The sequence below is a fragment of the Ips typographus genome, linkage group LG1, assembly GCF_016097725.1.
Source record: "Ips typographus isolate SLU linkage group LG1, UJ_Ityp_2.0, whole genome shotgun sequence".
NCBI classification, from domain to species: Eukaryota; Metazoa; Arthropoda; class Insecta; order Coleoptera; family Curculionidae; genus Ips; species Ips typographus.
In genome coordinates, this window is record NC_138422.1 from 7,521,225 (window position 1) to 7,540,914 (window position 19,690).

Below are 19,690 nucleotides of genomic sequence, written 5' to 3' on the forward strand. Positions count from 1 at the left end.
TTTAGTCTGTCGCAGTTTTATGAGATACCCTGTAACTATAACCAAACAAAGTTAAAGTGAAGAATAACAGAGTTCACTTTAATCCGAAGTTACTGTTGGGATACTGGAAATTGTTAGATATACAAAGTTGGTTAAAATTGAAAGAAAAGTTGCTAACTAATCTGTGTAACAGTAATCGGGGATAATAAGGTACCCTTTTGTGATACAGGGTGAAAAACCAAAAGAGAGCATATGTGAAAAATTCCAAATTTTTGATGACTGATTAGTTGTGTCCGTAAAATTGGCTGCAATTTCCTCCAGAATTACCACCGTTATCTCTAAACGTCTTATATTAATTATCATCCCTAATCTATCGACCTCTGGCTGGACTCCCTTATTGACAGAAAACGTTTAAGGCAAATGTATTTTTTTTTGAATTCCTACAAAATTGGCCAAGCAGTGTGTCCAAATGTGTTGAATCTGTTTTGGTAACTTTTGTCTGGTTTATTTAACTTTGAATCTTTTAGGAAATGTAGCAATATGGCACCAATTATTCAATTCCCTACCATTATCTACTTTTAAAAATTCCTTCTTTTTTGAGTTTCTTGAGTAATCAAATTTTTCCGGCACAAAAGATTCTATTTTTTTCCCTTTAACTGTAATTATGATAAGTCTAACATAATTAACCAAGGAATCGCATAAATTTCCCCTACGTTACTAAAAAAAACATTATAAATATTAGATTCTTTATTAAAACAACCATAAAATTGTACAAAATATTTTACCACAAAAATAGAATAATTCATATTCTATTGAGATCGCACATTCAGTCGGAAAAGGAGATTCACTTCCTAGTTTATCACAGACTTAAGCAGTTCATGTAAAAACACTTATTAGAACGCAATTTTTCAGATCCTATTAATAAATAAATAAAATCAGTAAAAAACTTTCGAGTTTCGGTAATTTGCTTAAGTAATCTGTGGTCGGTCAAGTGGTGGTTATCCCATTTTTCGAGAAGCGCATACAGAGTGTTTCAGATGTTAAAATTGCAAAAATTTTTAGAGGCAAATATTTTATGTGCTCTTTCCATACATATTATAGTTGTGTAGTGTCAAAGTGTTTATTTATTTTAATTTTTACTATACAGGGTCCTGCAGTTGACCTGCCTCGGAAGTTTACGGGTTTATTAGTTGTCCGATTGTAATGAGATTTTGGATCTATGTGTAAGTTTAATGTAAGCACATTTTAAAATTACATAATCAGGACTATACACGGTGTCGCAGAAAATAGTGGCGTGGTGGCAGAAAAAGTGCCTTTTGTGACTATTTAAGAGTAAAAAAAAATTTGAAAATTTGTTTACTAAGTTTTGAAAAAACGATATCTCTACTTTAAAATCAAATTGACATTGGTTGCATAGCTTAGATACGTCATTCATTTAAGAAATCATTCCTACAATCAAATAAACTATCCAAAAATGCACTAAACGGTGTGTGTCAGTGTTTTGTTTCAAATAATATAACTTTACCTGGCCACATTTTTTTACGTCACTGTATAATTTTAAAATGTGACCATTAGACTTACATATATTTCCAAATTTTAATTTAAATCGTGCAACAACTAAGTTTGTAAGCATCCCAGGGAATTCAGATGAAGAGGACCCTGTATAAAGTTCTCAAACAACCAAATTTGAAAAAGATAATTAACTAACTGGTGCTCCAGTTGCCTGGAATACTGCTAAAAAAGAATAATCATAATAAAAACTTTGATATCTACCTGCAAGTAAAATATTCTTTACTAACAATTTCAGATAATGAAAACTCAAACACTCTGTATGAAGACCGCAATACCAATCTACTAGAGATTCGCTTATATTATAGTACTTATACAGTCTGCCAGAAACTTGAATCCTTGTAGGATTGTTTGAACATTCCGATTTGTCTGTACCGTTTTGAACTTACATAATTTTGCTTGCAAAAATGCTTTTTAAAATGCTTATCAAAATAATACTGATTTTGAGCATTTTTTTAACCAAAATAACTGTATATTTTAAACGGTACAGTAAAATAGGATTTTAAAACAATCCTAAAAACGGTTCAAGTTTATGGCACACACTGTATAACACATTTACAAAATGTGCTTACATTTGTGTCCTAAAATATTTAATACTATTTAATACAAATAGGTATTTTGTTTTTCTATAAAATATTATAGATATACCAGTGGATGTTCCGCATACAAAGTAGACTTATATACAGTCAAAATGGGCTAATTTTGCCTTGCTGCCGTTTTATGGCTTTGAAAGGAAAAATGTAGTAATTCATAAAGCAAGTCAAAACTAGCCCCCTTTTTCACCTGTATTACTTCATTTGGAGCGGTAGTTTACATTAAAATTAAGTATTTTTACTAGTCTAAAAACAAGGTAAAATATGGAAAACGTTGCTATTATCAAGACTTAAGAGGTATTAACAATGTTGGAAAAAATGGAATAAAAATGACAGAAGAAAACAGTAATTGCGTAAATCATAATACCGGTTTTAGTTTGTATTTGGTTAACTGCATGTTTTAACCAATCACAAACAAAACTGCTACTCTATGATGGTTGGTCATATGCTCTTAAAAGCTGTAGTTATTTTTTAGGTAGTTAACTTCATGCCGAGTAACTGAAACAAACGTATACAAAATAAGTAAAGGCAGAAAGCTATACAGAAAATCAAATTAAATAAGTATGATGTCACCAATTTCAAAAGTTATTCCAACATATTGTTGGATTGACTTATTTTTCATACTTATCGAACACTGAGCCCCTTTAGCTTAAATCATTACTTAATAAAGTAATTAAAAACTTACTCAAGTACTTGGCAACCACCATGGGATTATTATTCACGTTTTGCTCAATATCATTTATAATTTGGTTGATTTTCTTGAAAATGGTGTTAATAGTACGGGAGTCAACGTGCTTCACCATATTGAAATATTTATTCCAATAATATGGAATTTCTTCATCTTCCAAAAAGTCCCTGTACTTTTTGAGGATCTGCAATAAGAATAGGCATTTAGGTTTAAGTAGTCACTCAAATGACTTGCTTACTGTCATGAACATGAAACTCAACGAATATGACGATGGTAACTCATTAATGTCCTCCAACGCCCATAGTGCAACATTTTTGATGAAGTAGCTGACCATGACATCATGTCCCAATAAATCTCTCATTTTCTACAACAAACAAAAGTTCAACTAATAGGAAATCAAACAACTTTAATATAACCTTTATAAGTTTTATAGCTGGTTTAAGGCAATGTCGTCTTTTAATGAGCTCTCTTTCCTGTTCCTGAAAATTGAGAACCCAATAATGGGTTGCTTTACCTTGTACTTCCTTTGGTTTCTTGGAAACTACATAAAATCTTGGCTAAAAATGTTATTAAAATTTACAAAACAATTTTTACTCTTGTTTGACGAAGACTCACTTTTTTCCAAGGAATTGGGTTCTTAATGAAAGGATGACCTGGCCAGTTTTCTTTGTCAAATATGAAGCAAGGGACCAGATCAACGTCTATGTGGATTTTTCCACGTTCAATGTGTAGAGTGAAAGCTGGTCCACTGCTTTTAGTACTTACCTAAAAACAATAAAGTTGAAATTTTTATCATTAAATTTAACGTTCAGGTTGGAAAAAAATGTGGAAACAATTTGGTTAGAAATTTTTGGCTTGAAATTTAGTCTTTAAAGATGTGTTTCAGTAATATACCGATTTTTAACAAATTAGGTTAGCTTTCGGTAGATTAACTGAATTTTTTAAAATGTTTTTAGAGCATTTTTGAAATGTTCTCAGAAAAGATTCTAGTACATTAGCAGAAGTATGTTGTAAAATCAGTAGACTACTGAAATTCGTGATTTTAAATCAAATTTTAAGTAGAAAAAAGGCCAAATCTTAAGCGGAGCACTTCCGCTATATTCTCAAGAAAGTTAAATTACACCATTATAGATGGAGGCAGACTTTGAACTTTGCAAAGTAAAAGTAAAAGTTCAATAATAAAAATCTCGGACACCCTGTATAAAAGCCAAAACTTCCATATGAGAAACCGTGTGATCGGGACATCATAGTTCTGTTCGCAGAGGGAATCCCTAACTGGTTTCTAATTCAAAAACAGTAAATTTCAAGTTTTATTGTGGCCAATGGATGTATCTATTTTTCTGATTACTAGTTGGAAATTCTTTCTGCGAACAGATCTCATATCCACCCTTATTGTTCCATATGCTATACTCTAGTTAATTTTACATGGACTTACAAAAAAGTTTCCCATCTGTGTTGGTAAAATAAATTTTCCCGACCGAGTCTGAGGAAAGGAATTCAAAGCAGTATGCAAAACTCGCCCTACCCACTCAAGTACATTGGTCGCATCCATGAAGTTGTTGGAGTCGATAAATTTTCTAAAACCCCTAAAATTCACAAGAAAAATTATTGTCAACTCAAAAAAAAAATTGTTAAGTACAGAATGTTTTTGAACAATTAAAGTTAGTTGAACGGAGGCAAAGTTGCGCAATGTGGACTTCAACAATATAGAGATTACCTCCAAAAGTCATCGAAAAACACGAAATTTTCTACTTCTGGGAACAAGAATATTATTATTGACACTTTGGCATTGCAATCGCATATTATTGAACTCTAAATTGCCCAACGTTGTGTGGTTTAAATCCGAATGAAGTTCTTCACCGAATTGGAAACACTCTGTACAGAGTGGGCCAAATTGAATGTATTTAAATGGGAAGTGTTCTTATTAATAGAGATAGCCAAAAACTGATGTCGGAGTCTAAAGTTCAAATTTATTTCATTTTTTGAAAAGATCATAAAATTACCATTCTAATGACATATAATACTTTTCGTCATGAAGTTTTGTATTAAATTTCAACTTCAGGCACCGACATCAGTTTTTGCGTATCTCTATTAATAAGAGCACTTCCCATTTAAATACGTCCAATTTGGCCCACCCTGTACACAAACCGTAAAAGTAATGCTACTTAATTACTTAAAATATTTATACTAAGATGTTTACAAAATATGGAATTATACATATTATTCACAGCCTATTACATCGTTCATTATAAAGGACAGTACACACATCCAGGTGAACTTGAGCACAAACCAGCTGTAGAACTCCATCACAGACTTGGAAATAGATGTGAGGTATTTATATTTTATATTAATACTCTGTCCTTATTCAACTGCCTTGATATTTAATTAGTATGAACTTATTCTTAATGTTACGTTATACTTATTATAATGTGGTTATGCTCTCATCTTAATGAGTCACTTCTACAAGCCATCATCCTTATTTTTTATATACCCTTTTTCTAATACAGGGTTGTAAAAACTCAAAGCCTTTTTTGCAAAAGCTGGTCACTTAATTGATAATTCAAAAAACCAAAATTTTGAGACTTTGTCTTTGAGTTTTAACAACCCTGTATTGTTTACTGAAAGTCTCTCGAACTTTCCTGCGGACTATTTCTACGATTTTACCCTTTTTCTCCAATGAATATTTTAAATCCACTACTTTGACATTCTTACCACTCCTTCGGGACTTGTAAAAGTGATTCGGCAGTCCAAAACACTTAACACGAATGATTTCCAGAGTGAATTAAAAATATTCATACCAACCGAAATTAATACGTTGTAGTGGGGGTTTGTTTGTCCGGTTTAGGCTTCGCAAATGATATGGACGGAATCCATTCCAAGGGCGAAAACTCGTTTGCCAATGCAAATGTTGACGTCTACTAAAATTCAGAAATGGTTGTAATATTGGAACGTTATTAGTTGCTAATTCTAATATCTACAGCCATCTTGCCCCGCAAGACTATCGGAAGGGTTAGCCCATTGCATCTGATGCTTCTCTATTTGACATTAATGTCGCCGTAATGTACAGAAAGAGTCATAAGAATCTGAATACAATGGTATACATACTTAAAGATTACGTTTTCTTGAAAAACTTTTATTAAGAATTTTTGTTTCACTGATAAGTAATAATATTGACTAACTGAAGACAAAATAATAGTTTACAATTGGCTGGTTAATGCATACTATTTGATTTGATAGGATACAATTTCAACACTAGTTTTGCTAACCAAATGAAACGTTATACAAGTACGCCTAACTGGAATATCAACAGTCTAGAATATCATTTATTTAGTCAATGAGTATACTCAAAAAATTAACTGGAATCTGTATAATTCGAAAAAATGGCCATAAGTGAAACTAACAAAACTAGTGTTGTATACAGTACAGATTTCCATGACTCATCCTGTACATTCTCAATCTTCGAGGGCAGCAGGTGGATTCATTGCTAGGAACACTATTTTCAGTTCAATAAAATTCAAATAGTCACTGTACAGGGTGTCCCATTTTCGACACTTTTGTAGGGTATCTCACTTATTTTTAAAGATACGGGGTTGCGGTTTCGCGATGGTGTGTTACTTTTTTGTGATTTTTGATTTCAACAAAAAAGCAACTGGATTCTACGGAAAAATATCTATAAGAATCCGTTTTCACCTCTTCAAAAAGTTTAAAAATATCGGAGATACAGGGGGTACCTCAAAAGTGAGATTTTTCAATTTCCCCCTGTATCTTACCAACGAAATGGATTATGACAATTCTGCTGACGCCATGTTAACGTTCACAAAAAAGTAACACACTATCGCAAAAATCGCAACCCCGTATCTTTAAAAATAAGTGAGATACTCTGCAAAAGTGTCGAAAATGGTACATTCTCAATAGTCTTCGAGGGCAGCAGGTGGAGTCATTGCGAGGAACACTATTGTCAGTTCAATAAAATAGTCACTGTACACTGTACACTATCACTCATGCTCTTAGGAAAATATCGGATAACAAATCGTCGGACTTCCTAGGAATGTGAGTATGTCACTAATGGCACACTCTGTATACGGGATGGGTTAAGTAGTATCGAGTTGTAAACGAACCTCAGCTTCTATAATTTTATCACACGCTGACATTTTATATGTCAACGGTCTTGCTGAATTTCAAATTTTAATTATCTTTTGATAGTTAGTCAGACAGGGTCAATGATTTATCAGCTTAAAAAGTTAGATTCAAGATGACACCCATAAAAAATAAAAAAGGTGATGATGCTGACGGAAAATAGAAATTTTGGTTTTTCTCGAATATTTTCGGTACTAGCCGACGAATTTTACAACGTATCCCTTCAACTAACCAAGATTCCCATGGTTGAGATAGCGTAGCTCAAAACGTCAACGACAAACGGACAAGGAAGAATTACCTTTAAAGGGCGAATTATAAACTTGAAGTTTGATTTGGATTTGGCGTGAAACTGGCATTTAGCTATTTATATTTTCCGTCAAATTGTTGTTGGCGTCCCGTTGATGTTGAAAGTCAAAGTTAAAGCCAACGCCAAATCCAAATTCAACTTCAAGTTTATAATTCGAGCTTAAGTACTATTGACCCATGGGATAATCTGACTAACCATCAAAAGATAATATACATTTGAGGTCACCAACTTTTATTAAGGAATATACAGCGTGTCCCAAATTGCAATAATGGTCCTACACGAATTGGGATCTTGGTAAATATAAGTTAAGTAGGAAATTTTAAAGAATTGTTTGACAAGTTTTGTTTTTTAGTTCGCTTTATAGAACTTTAAAACAAACGAGCCCCATGACCCAATTTAAAAAAATCCTTATTTTGGTTTTTAGAAACTAAAAGATAGTTTTACATAAAACTCTCTAAAACTTTCTCCACTTATCCGACTTTGTTCCGAAGATCCCAATATAACTTAACTTAGAACAAATTTGGGACAAACTGTGTTATAAAAAACATGATATGAGTTATACAGGTGAAAAGTTTCAACATTTTCCATTGTCTTAGCCTATAGATAACAATGACAATGTTTGGACTTTAGAATAGGTTTGCTAATACGTAGAGGGCATTATACCAAGAAATGCTTAATTGCGTAATCTTTCGGAAATACCTCAAATAATCACACAATCTAGATCGTAGGCACAGCATGGAAGAAATGCCTGGTATCTGTGCTAGTATTTAAGATGTCGAGAACGTAGAGGAAATAACGTATCTAAGAAATAAGCCAAGAAATTAGAAGAAGGATAGCTCTTAAGCCAAAACGGTCATGACCAAACTCAACAAAATATGGAAAGATGGGCATATATCAACCACAACAAAATGCAGATTAGTAAACACCCTTAAAAGCCACAGACATCGCCAAGTTGGATGCGTTTGAGATGTGGGTCTGGAGAAGCCCGTAGAACCAACGTATCCATACTCGAAGAACTTAACATCCAAGTCAGATTGTCAACTGATTCTCCAGTATTTTGTACATGTCAACAGGAGGAAAGATGACAATCTCGAAAAACTTATGGTCCAAGAGAAAGTAGAGGGAACACGACCTAGAGGACGTTCTCCAAAACGGTGGCTGGAGCAGGTGAAGCAGTTTACAGGAAAATCTTTACAGGGCAACATTAGAAGCACCTCAGATAGAGAGAAATGGAGGGAAACTGCTAAAAACACAACATGAGACAAACATAAGATCACGACGCTTCTTTAGCTAACGACTAAAACGAGAGAATCGCAAAATCTACTAATTATTATAAATTTCCATAAAAAACAATGCAATTTACATTTTGCAAATAGGCATATCCGCAAATCTCCATTTTGAACCTCTAGTCTAAACATTGTTCAAGAGTATCTTAGGCCGCATTTTGATACGAGAGATAGGAGTTGCCAAGAGAAACGTATACAGAATATGACCAATAGCTGTAAATGTCAACTTGTTCTGTCACATTCTATCGACAATTAATTCTCTTGAGAATCCCTAAAACTTTGAAACTATCATCAAGAGATAGATTTTTTGACTTTACGTGATATTCCAAAATTGCTTTTCAGCTTTCACGTTGTGGCAAAACGTAGATCTTTCCGGAACGTTTGGAATACTAGACAATGGTAGTTTTGAAATGTTTTCACCTGTATATTTAAATTTGAAGGAAAGTGATAATTTTTTCTCTGACTGATGATTATACGTATAGAGGGTGTCCGAAATAACATCAAATTATAAATCATCTTTCATAATTTGTTTTGATGTTACTTCCGGAGTTCCTGCATACTAGAATCTCTTCTGGACTGGTCACCACGTCAACCGAGACAGTGAATTGTTTGGGTCAATTTTAAAACCCATTTCAAAACAAAACAACGAATTTTGATTCGGTTTTTACTGTCATGGAAGTTTCATTTTTCTTTTCTCAAGTAACGTCCTGTGTATCAACATACATAATTTGAAATCAACCCCCATGACCGCTCCTATCATGCAGGGCGTCCAGAAATAGTGAAAGTGACTATGACAGATCAATGCTGCTGCCATATATAGCTTTAATTCGAGATTGGGAACTACAATGTTGCCATTTTTGAATAAAACAAACTTTCTTGAGGATTTTGAGATACGGTACGTTAATTGAAAAATGCCCAAAACCCGAGATATTGACCTAAACAACACTTCCTTGTATTAAAGTCAAAGGATTTCCCGACAGTCAAAAGCTAATAAATTAAACTCAATGACAGTCCAAATCGGATCAAAATCTGTTGATTAGTTTAGAAAAAACGAGGTTATAAAAATGATCTTAAGAATCATGTTCTGGGTTGAGATGGCGCGCAGTATTAGTATAATAGCTAAAAGCGTATGGTTTTTATGTTTCTACTTACTTGTATTTATTCCTCAAAGCATTTGAGTAATTTCTCTCAAACTTCACGTGTACATAACCATGAACGTTGCTAACTTGAATACGAGCATTAACTCTTGGTGGTAATTCCAGTAGCATATGAATATCGTACTCGTCAGCATGAGCCACTCTTAATCCCTCAAAATAACTACCCCCATAAAATAGTTTTTGAAAAATCTCTCCGAACAGCTCATCTTCTCTCATATTGTCAATTATCAAATCCACAATCTGTAATTAATTAATTACTTCACTGATTAATGCTTCAATATTTAATAGGCGATTGCACCAACAAGTTTAAGGGTTAATTGCTTAACTTCAATCCGGGGGTTCAGGTTTTATTTTGACTGTGACATTTTCCACTTGCACTGTCACATTCAAAACTCAACTCAACTTAAGATATACTACTTAAATATATTGGTGCAATCGCCATAAGAAACCAGGCTTTACATCATGCAGAATAATGTTGTTGCGTTTTTTTTCACATGCTGGAATAGCAACAAATCTCCTGTGAATCTTCTGCAAAACGCCTTCCATGGCGTTATATCGGTCGATCTCTTCACACATTGTTGACATTTATTGTTTGTTGTTGTTTATATAAGTATAGCTACAGGTTCAAACTGAAAATAAAAAAAAAGTATTAGATAGAATTGACCAAATAGTACATTTTTTCACGGCTTGTTGTGTTGTGAAACAAACAGAATAAAATATGTTATTCTATATCTTAAACGAGTATGCAAGTTTTTTAAAGTAGTTTCAATCACAGAAAATTGGGCAAAATTGCAATCTGGCAACAATGCACACTAGACGTTAAATGTAGAGACAGAAGGTCACTTAATACACACACACAAACTGTATTAAGTGTGTATAGGAAAATAGGAAAAATAATATATTATGTAAATTATTTTCATGATTCCAGCGTTGTCACAGCTAGATACATGAAATCAGAATCAAACTTAGAATTTATATTGTCACATTGCAAATTGCAAACACTCTTTATTCAAACCAAAATAGTAGAAGTAAGAAGTTGTCAGTTTGACAACATTGCAACTAAATTCCGAGTTTGAAGTAACATAGATCTTAAAAAAAAATTCTAAAATGAACTGTATCTTCAACCGTTTGCCTGTTACAGCCTTCCAAATTTCTCATGTTTAATAGTCAATATCTCGAAAACGACCACATTTACAGAGAAACTGACTAGAGCAAAAGTTGTCCAAGGTAAGTAATAAAAAATAGCATTAGTTGCTAGGGTTGTTGAACAAAAATATCCGTTGTTGCCACTAGTTTCATGTAATTGCGGCAACGCTGGAATTACGAAACTACTTTATACAAAACTGACGGAAAATCAGTAAAACAAGAATATAAAAGTGATATATATAGAAAAACTAACTTTGTGAGGAAAGGTTTCTTATTTTTGAATCCGAAAAATTCGCATTTAATTAGCCTTGACATTTTAAAAAATCGATGCAATATCGAAATCTATATTCTGATTGGCTATGTCCACTTCTATGCGCCCACAGCCAATCAAATGTTACACAAGTCGGCAACGTCGTAGACATTTGACGTTTACGGTTTCAATTTGGATACTTTCGACACCATAACCTAATTTATTCGCTATAAAAACATTTTCAATTGATTTGAACACAATACTTCGAACCTTTTTAATAATTTTTATCTTTGTTTACAAATCACAATTTACAAATCATACTAAAACGTTCTTTAGATACAAGAAGATAGGTTTGCTCCGAATGACATTAGTGACCTCCGATATTCTATAGCCATTCAAAGCGTCATGTGACCGTAATATCGTTTGCGTTTAAATAAATCACGTGTTTGCATGTGCTTTGACTCTGTAAAACACCTGAGAAATACACATTTAAAGAAACAGTCATTGTTGGGAATACTTGTACCAACCACCCAATTTTAACTTTATTTTTAACCAAGTGAAAACATTTTAGATATATTTTATATATTTATTTTACTTAATAAAACTTCTGTTTCAAATATGTATTCTGTATCATTTTTGGTTTCCTAGGTACACTCTACCATAGTAAAATTTAAGGTTTAAAATATAAACTTAATACAGTTAATGCCTTACAATGTGCTATTACGTCTGGTTTCTCAATATTAAATCGGAAGTATTTTTATAAAAGGCTTAAATAAAATGTTAAAATGAGCCTGGCACGATCCCCCGTGACGTAATTAGAGACTTTTCAATTCCGTAAAGTAGGTGGAAGGCTAATTATTGAGTCGGGAGGCAAATTATTCATTCTTTGTAACCAGTGCATTGTTGCACAAGTTATGCTTGCTTAATAATGTCTTATGTTATGTTCTGTTAGAGTATGAACGATTGCAGACTTAAAAGGTAAGAAGCTAAAAAAATATTTTTTTAGTGTGTCTAGGTTTAATTTAAATCGGTGAAACACTGAAACTAAAAAACAAACATTCTGTATTTTAAAGGGAATATGACAACCTTCCAGTATGTCATTTCAGTGAATGACAGTTATCATTTTAAAAGTTGAAACTTTGACGTTTGGTAAAAATTCATATAAGACATACGTCCCCACATTTTGTTTTGCTCAGTTCGCTACTGGCGTTTCAAGTTAAGATTGCAGCGCCAGTTGAACTAAAATCGGACAACACGTTCCTAACCTAACATTATAAATAATGTGACACTGTCACTTCATATTTATGAAACTAGTGCTAAATTCCTAACCAAAATCCCAAAATGTAAACAAAGGGAGAAATGACAGCTGGAATGCCCGAAACTGTTTTCAAAACTGATCACCAGAGAGAGTAAATCTTACCTTGAAACGCCAATAAGCAGAAGAAAGACAACAGACACAGAAGAAGGGCAAACATATTTCTTTTTTGGTCAGACGACTCCATATTGCGCAACTTTTCCTAATTTAACAAAACATCTTTGAATATAATCGAAACGAAAAATTGCTGATTCTCTTATTACCATTACCTAGTAAATATAATTCTATACCTCTTACCGTTTTTGAGATCCCTATATTTACAAACAGCTTTGCGACTTTCATTAATATTAATATAAATTAACAGTAAATTAAATTCACATTGTTTAACTAAATAATTAATCAAAATGAATTTAATCTTCTTATCAGAACGAGTAGAACATTCGAGAGCTGACACCGGTACTTTACAGAATAATGATCATTTTATACAAATCCGCAGTAGAAATAGAAATGATTAAATTACAGATATAATAATAGCAATCCCAAGTTTACAATTTGCTAATGTAGTAAATTAAGTAATATATTTTACCTGTTAAAACTTGATGTAATTAAACACTGATGCACTTTGTTTAGTAATACATTTAGTAATGAAGTAAAATTCCTGGAGATCGACTGCCGGCCTCTTATATAACATGAAGGTCGTCTGATTTGATTACATTGTTGTCACGTTATTCCTATTATCCTGTTATCAACTGATATTATTCGTTTAATAGGCTGCTAACACCTTGAGTAATAATTAGGTTTCAATAGAGCAGTTTTATAAAAAGTTAGACAAGTTAAAAGTATAAAATAAAACTCTAAACTTTTACAAATCAAAATAGAGCAAATTGTACATATTTTTCATCTTTAAATATATTATAGTAAAAACCAAGCAATAGATGGTTAATTGATCTTTTAAGATGATAGATATCATTTTAAGTCTTTAGAAAAAAGTCTGGCAGCACTGCTCAAATACGTCAGTAATAGAAATGATAAATTTCGTGTTGGTACTCCATACGTTTTTACTTTTCAGTCAGCAATATTATAACATGTTATGCAATAAGTTTGTGGGGTTCCCAAAATTTCAATTTCTTTGTAATATGATTTCATTATTCGCGCATTAAAATAATGAAATTTTGGGGCGAACAATCGATAGTTTAGCATATTGACTTAGGAATTTGGTATCAGAAAAAATAGGGTGTCCATTATTGGACCTTGAAACTTTGACATTTGGTAAAAATTCATATAAGACATCTCTTTGTTTTACTCAGTTCGCTATAAGCAGAAGAAAAACGGGGAAATCTTTTCTACGTCACATGAGACTTTTTCGTATAATGATGTACCAAATAAGTGTGGTTTTAATTAACGTTTTTCGAATACTACAAATCACCAGAAACTTATTTCTTTTTTGGTAGACGACCCCATATTGCACAACTTTTCCTAATTTAACAAAACATCCTTGAATATAATCGAAACTGAAAATCGCTGATTCTTTTATTACCTAGTAAATATAATTCTATACCTCTTACCATTTTTGAGATCCCTATATTTACACACAACTTTACAACTTTCATTATTTATAATATAAATTAACAGAACATTAAATTCACATTGTTTAACTAAATAATTAATCAAAATGAATTTAATCTTCTTATCAGAACGAGTAGAACATTCGAGAGCTGACACCGGTACTTTACAGAATAATGATCATTTTATACAATTCCGCAGTAGAAATAGAAATGATTAAATTACAGATATAATAATAGCAATTCCAAGTTTACAATTTGCTAATGTAGTAAATTAAGTAAGATATTTTACCTGTTAAAACTTGATGTAATTAAACACTGATGCACTTTGTTTAGTAATACATTTAGTAATGAAGTAAAATTCCTGGAGATCGACTGCCGGCCTCTTATATAATATGAAGGTCGTCCTGATTTGATTACATTGTTGTCACGTTATTTCTATTATCCTGTTATCAACTGATATTATTCGTTTAATAGGCTGCTAACACGTTGAGTAATAATTAGGTTTCAATAGAGCAGTTTTATAATAAGTTAGACAAGTTAAAAGTATAAAATAAAACTCTAAACTTTTACAAATCAAAATAGAGCAAATTGTACATATTTTTCATCTTTAAATATATTATAGTAAAAACCAAGCAATAGATGGTTAATTGATCTTTTAACATTATAGATATCATTTTAAGTCTTTAGAAAAAAGTCTGGCAGCACTGCCCAAATACGTCAGTAATAGAAATGATAAATTTCGTGTTGGTACTCCATACGTTTTTACTTTTCAGTCAGCAATATTATAACATGTTATGCAATAAGTTTGTGGGGTTCCCAAAATTTCAATTTCTTTGTAATATGATTTAATTATTTGCGCATTAAAATAATGAAATTTTGGGGCGAATAATGGATAGTTTAGCATATTGACTTAGAAATTTGGTATCAGAAAAAATAGGGTGTCCATTATTGGACCTCTATTGTTCTGTATTGTGAGTGTCCTGTAAAATATCCTATAGTTTGATCTTCTTTGGGTTTTTTTATTTTATTTAGTTGAGAACACTTTGTAGATTTTTTTCCTGTATTGCGTTTAAAAAAATAGAGTCAGTATAGAAAAATATAGACTATAGAGACTCAGTGACATTTTTTTATACATCTTCAACCCCAGCTAGCACAAGAACATTCCAAGTATGTTCCTGAGAGATCTGTTTAATATAATATGCTTATTACTCACTAGTTTTGTAAAAGATAATAACATCCATTATCTGCCCCGTGAGTAATGAGTCATTACTCACCCGCGGACACCACCGGTTTAAATAGCAAAAATCAAACCAAAATGGAGTGACGTAACTTTGTAGGTAAATTTCTTCTTCAGAGGCATACCCACAGAGGCATTCTTATCCTCAAATTGATATCAAAGTTCGACCAGGCAAGCATACTTTTAAATCTAAGGAATGCTTGTTCTTGCTTAATACGGCTTTTTATTTCTTTGACCTAAGTCTAGTCTTCGAAAAGCAATGTTCCCAAGTATTTGAATTCAATGGGCGCTTTCCCAAATGTTATTCTGTAGTTTACGAATGCATTTTTGGTATTGATGTTCAGTCCCATGTATTTACTGTGTTTTTCCATCATATTTACCATTTTTTGTAGATCGTCTATATTATTGGCTATCAAGACCGTATCATCGGCATAACGGATGTTGTTGATCAATAAATGCGCATTTCTGCGTCTTCCAAGGCCTCTTGAAAAATTGCCTCTGAATAGAGGTTGAATAAGAGCCTCACTCCTCCTTTAATTTGTATAGTGTTGGACACTCACTTGAGCATTTTGGTTCTAGTACAAGTTCTCGATGCACCGGATGTCTTTCTGGTCTATGGAATGCATCAGGAGTAGTTGCATCAATCTTTTTTGTAGTCTATGAAGCGCATACACACGTCTTTTCTCTGAAAAATGACTCATTAGACTAATGAGTCATTTTCCATCCAGAAGCTTGAGTATCTCTGCTTAAGTTACTGATAGTTTTCTCAATCTCTTCTTTCGTAATTGATGGGCCAGTTAAATAACCACTTTTAGTTTCTCTTAGTGGTCTATTGTCGTAAAAAAGTTCTCCGATGTATTTTTTCCAAATATTAATTTTCTCTTCGTTTTCAAGAACTATCCTGTTGTCCTGATTTACTAGCAAACTTGGTTTCCACTTCTTGTAGATTCCAGCCGTTTCTTTCAGTACTTTGGGCAAATTTTGATAATCTTGTTGTCTTTATTAATTTTATGAATACTTCTATAGGTGGTGTGCATCAGTCATCCATTTCTGCTTTGCACCTCTCGCCCTATATCTCAGTCTGGTCTGAATAGAGTTAGTTACAATCTCTGTCCAAGACTGGATTAGGTCTTCTCCAATATTTGGTGATATTATTTGAATTCCTGTGTTTATTTCATTCTTAATTTCAGTTTTTATTTTTGGTTCCATCAGTCTTTCCAATGCTACTTTTCTTAGTGTTGTGGGCTTGTTTGTGTTTATTAAAGCGATTTTTACAGCGGCCACCAAAAGGACACGGTCAGAAGGTACGTCTGGGCCAGTGTCACAATGGTGAACGTAAAGTTGGGTTTAAACGTAACTCCAAAGGCAAGAAATCTAGTGCTGTTAAGGTTGGCTATCGTGCTGGCCAGGAAACGGAAGTTCCTATCGAACTTTATGAAAACTGTTCAAACAAGTACTCTTGAACTTGTTTACCCTTGTACGCAATAGCTTTGTCTTGTTGGATCCAGCAATTTTGTATATTTTTTAGTGTCAGAACGTCTAAACTATACTAAACTGTCAAGCGCAGGAAACGCCTATTTTCGGTACTGGTAAGGAAATATACTATTTTGATCCATATAGGAAGCACAAACGTTGATAATGGATAAACAAAACGATGTAATACATTTTTTGATGTTAAAAAAAACAAATTTCAAAAAATCTCTTTTTTCTAAATATCTCAAACATTAAAAGCGTACTTTCCAAAGATTTTCCAAAACACCATGTATAAGGTCCCCTAATTGTGCTACTTTTTTCTAATTTAACCTACTTTTTGGAAAAAAATATATGTAAAGCATCCTTCTATTGGACATCTGGTATACCCATTCCTGGAATGGATTTTCTCATAACAATGTGGTATTTTTTTTTCACTATTATTGGAAAAATTTTATACAAACAATTGAATTTTAGTGTACAGTCAATTAAACCTGAAATTTTTCTCAGTATAGACCAATTTATTCAGAATTTTTTTTCTATTCTTTGTATTATAAGCAATGTGTATTTAATCAACTTATTTACAACAAAAATACCCACATTATACCTTCACTTCATCTTTTACACCATATAAATCTAATCCTGAATGATTAAATTATTAATGATTAGAATGTGAAATCTTAAGTGGTAAATAAATACGAAATGACGTGTTTTTTCAATTTCATATTTGCTTTAATATTTTTTTTTTATTTTGATAACAATACAATGTAGTATTTATTTATGGTTATAAACAATAGAATAGATTAATTGGGAGTTAGATAGGGTATGACTCAGAAAATTGGATGGCGCAACCATTCAATATTACTACTAGTTATAGTTTTTAAAACAGTTCAATTAACAGTTAAATATTATTCAAAACTTGTTTTTACTCAGTTATTTTAAATTCATAATGATGTCTAAACTACTAAGTAAACGGTTTTCTTTATAATCTTCCAAATATTTTAATTTTCCTTGGAACAAAAGTTTAAAAAAATAGTTTAAATCCTTAAAAAGTATTCTGACTTATCAGCATTTGATCATCAAAACATGCCTTTCAAACTGCACTTATTTTTCCACACGTAAAATAAATGTCACGCAAAAGTTCACTAAACCTTCATACAAGTTAACTCTTATAGTGTAGGTAGTTGAATATGTCGGAAGGGTTTTCTAACGTAGCCTGTTTTTCCATAACGACCTTATTAGTAGTTTCTTTGGCAAATATGGTTTTATTAATTATGATGATAATGGAAATGCGAAAAAAGTGTAATGGCGACAGCGTTGTCGAAAGTAATGGATCTTTCCAATTTGGAGCGTTACAAGGAACAAGCCGGCTTTCTTCTTTGATCAACCCTACAAGCCAGCAAAAATTTATGGCAGCTTTGGTGATGCTGAAAGGAAGTTCCATTATGTTGATTTGTGGTAAGTTTCTAAAATGTGTTGAAAACGCAAAGATGATAAATTCTAAAAGCTTAAATTTGTTTATAGGCGTGGTAATAATCAGCAAATTCTGGGTTTTGACTGCAGCACACTGTTGTGACTTGGTAAAAACACAGCCGTTTGAAAATTTAAAAATTTCCAGTAACTCAGGAAATTGGAAGAAAGGAAAGAAACACTCTGTAGAGAATTTAGTGATGCACATAAATTTCACCTCTAAAAGTCATTCATTCGATTTGTGCCTGATCAAATCCGGATCACCTTTTAAAGAACTGAACGAACAGCCAGCAGTTCTAGCCAGTACAAAGTAAGTGTTTAGCATTTGTTATACAAGGTGTCCAGTTTTATAGAAGAAAAAATTGTCGCATTTATGTAAATCAGTGTTGTTGGTAGTTTGTGATTGGTCAAGAAAAAACAGCATGCTGAGAGCTGCTTTTTTTGGCCAATCACAAACTCTCCTGTTATTAACGGAAATGCTGCACATGTAGACTTATTTTATAAAACTCAAAGTTGACATCAAGGAATTTAAAAAAATACTATTTCTGGTGCACATCTTTAGGGTCCGTTAGGAGGCACTTCTCAACCATAATTTCTCATTTCACCCTTGAATTATCATACAATCAATTTGGACTAGTATTTGCAATAGTTTACGTTTACGAGTTACTTTACACTTTAATGGAACTCTTGGATTTTTTCAGTTATCGATACGTTACCGACACCTCAGCTATCACACTAGGATGGAGTTCAAAGAAAAACAATCCTAGCAGCAACATTCTCTATTCGATCAACGTTAATTTGATATCATTTCAAAGATGCCAAACTTTGGTGAGGAATGACAGGGTCGACGAAACAATGGTTTGCGCCTACAATATTGAAAACAACGATTGTCGTTTTGATTCCGGTGGTCCTTTAGTGCAGAATAATATTGTTATTGGTGTAGAATCGTTTGAGATTGATTGCACGAAACGAGTAACTCCTAGAGCTTTCACCAGGCTGTCGTTTTTTGAACAGTGGTTTCGAGTAGTCGAGATACAAAATGGCGTTACAATTGGGGCTGTATTTAGACCGTAATATTAGTTTTTGTTAAAAAATCCACCGTGAGTTGATCATAGAACAAGTACACATACCGAGTTCCAAGTCCAATATAACAAGTTTTCAAATTATTAGTCTAAAAATTGTTTAAGTTTAGTTTAAATTAAAATTTCAATACAAATTGGGCTGCATTCCTGATCAAAACATCCAGCGAAGAATGAATTCTTCTGACAACTAGGATATTCTGAAATTTTATAGCAACAAAGAAAAGGGATGATATTGCTTGTCAATCAAAAAATTACTCAGCAACCATTACATTGCTATCATTTGATTAAAATGAACTGCTTTTGGAAAATTGATTGAAATCAACCAAAACCTTAAAACAGATTGCTCCTGTATCGTGTCTTGCTTAGTGAATGGAAGCCTTTAAGTTTCTGACACCTTATTCTTATTATATTTTTGTCATTGAAATATTGTGTTGGTTGG

The 19,690-nt window shown here is 32.6% G+C and overlaps 2 protein-coding genes across 5 annotated transcripts; one reads left to right on the plus strand and one right to left on the minus strand.

The window, feature by feature from the left end:
* Positions 1 to 708: 708 nt before the first annotated feature.
* LOC145725760 (cyclic GMP-AMP synthase-like receptor) lies at positions 709 to 14,100 on the minus strand. Of its 4 annotated transcripts, none has more exons than XM_081974611.1 (10): positions 13,993 to 14,100; positions 10,176 to 10,345; positions 9,712 to 9,956; positions 5,628 to 5,747; positions 4,265 to 4,415; positions 3,445 to 3,594; positions 3,246 to 3,386; positions 3,068 to 3,193; positions 2,827 to 3,013; positions 709 to 2,639 (listed from the first exon to the last, which is right to left on the minus strand). In XM_081974611.1, exons 2-10 carry the CDS (start codon positions 10,299 to 10,301, stop codon positions 2,593 to 2,595), a joined length of 1,293 nt encoding a protein of 430 aa, XP_081830737.1. In that variant the 5' UTR covers positions 10,302 to 10,345; positions 13,993 to 14,100; the 3' UTR covers positions 709 to 2,592. The 4 variants fall into 4 exon arrangements, with proteins under 4 accessions (XP_081830737.1, XP_081830730.1, XP_081830747.1 ...); XM_081974604.1 differs by lacking the exon at positions 13,993 to 14,100 and adding an exon at positions 13,014 to 13,146; XM_081974621.1 differs by lacking the exon at positions 13,993 to 14,100 and adding an exon at positions 12,725 to 12,747.
* A 3,320-nt stretch (positions 14,101 to 17,420) lies between these two features.
* On the plus strand, positions 17,421 to 19,385 carry LOC145740104 (hypodermin-A-like). Its single transcript, XM_081995463.1, has 3 exons — positions 17,421 to 18,157; positions 18,224 to 18,479; positions 18,871 to 19,385. Exons 1-3 carry the CDS (start codon positions 17,890 to 17,892, stop codon positions 19,241 to 19,243), a joined length of 897 nt encoding a protein of 298 aa, XP_081851589.1. The 5' UTR covers positions 17,421 to 17,889; the 3' UTR covers positions 19,244 to 19,385.
* The last annotated feature ends 305 nt before the right edge of the window (positions 19,386 to 19,690 follow it).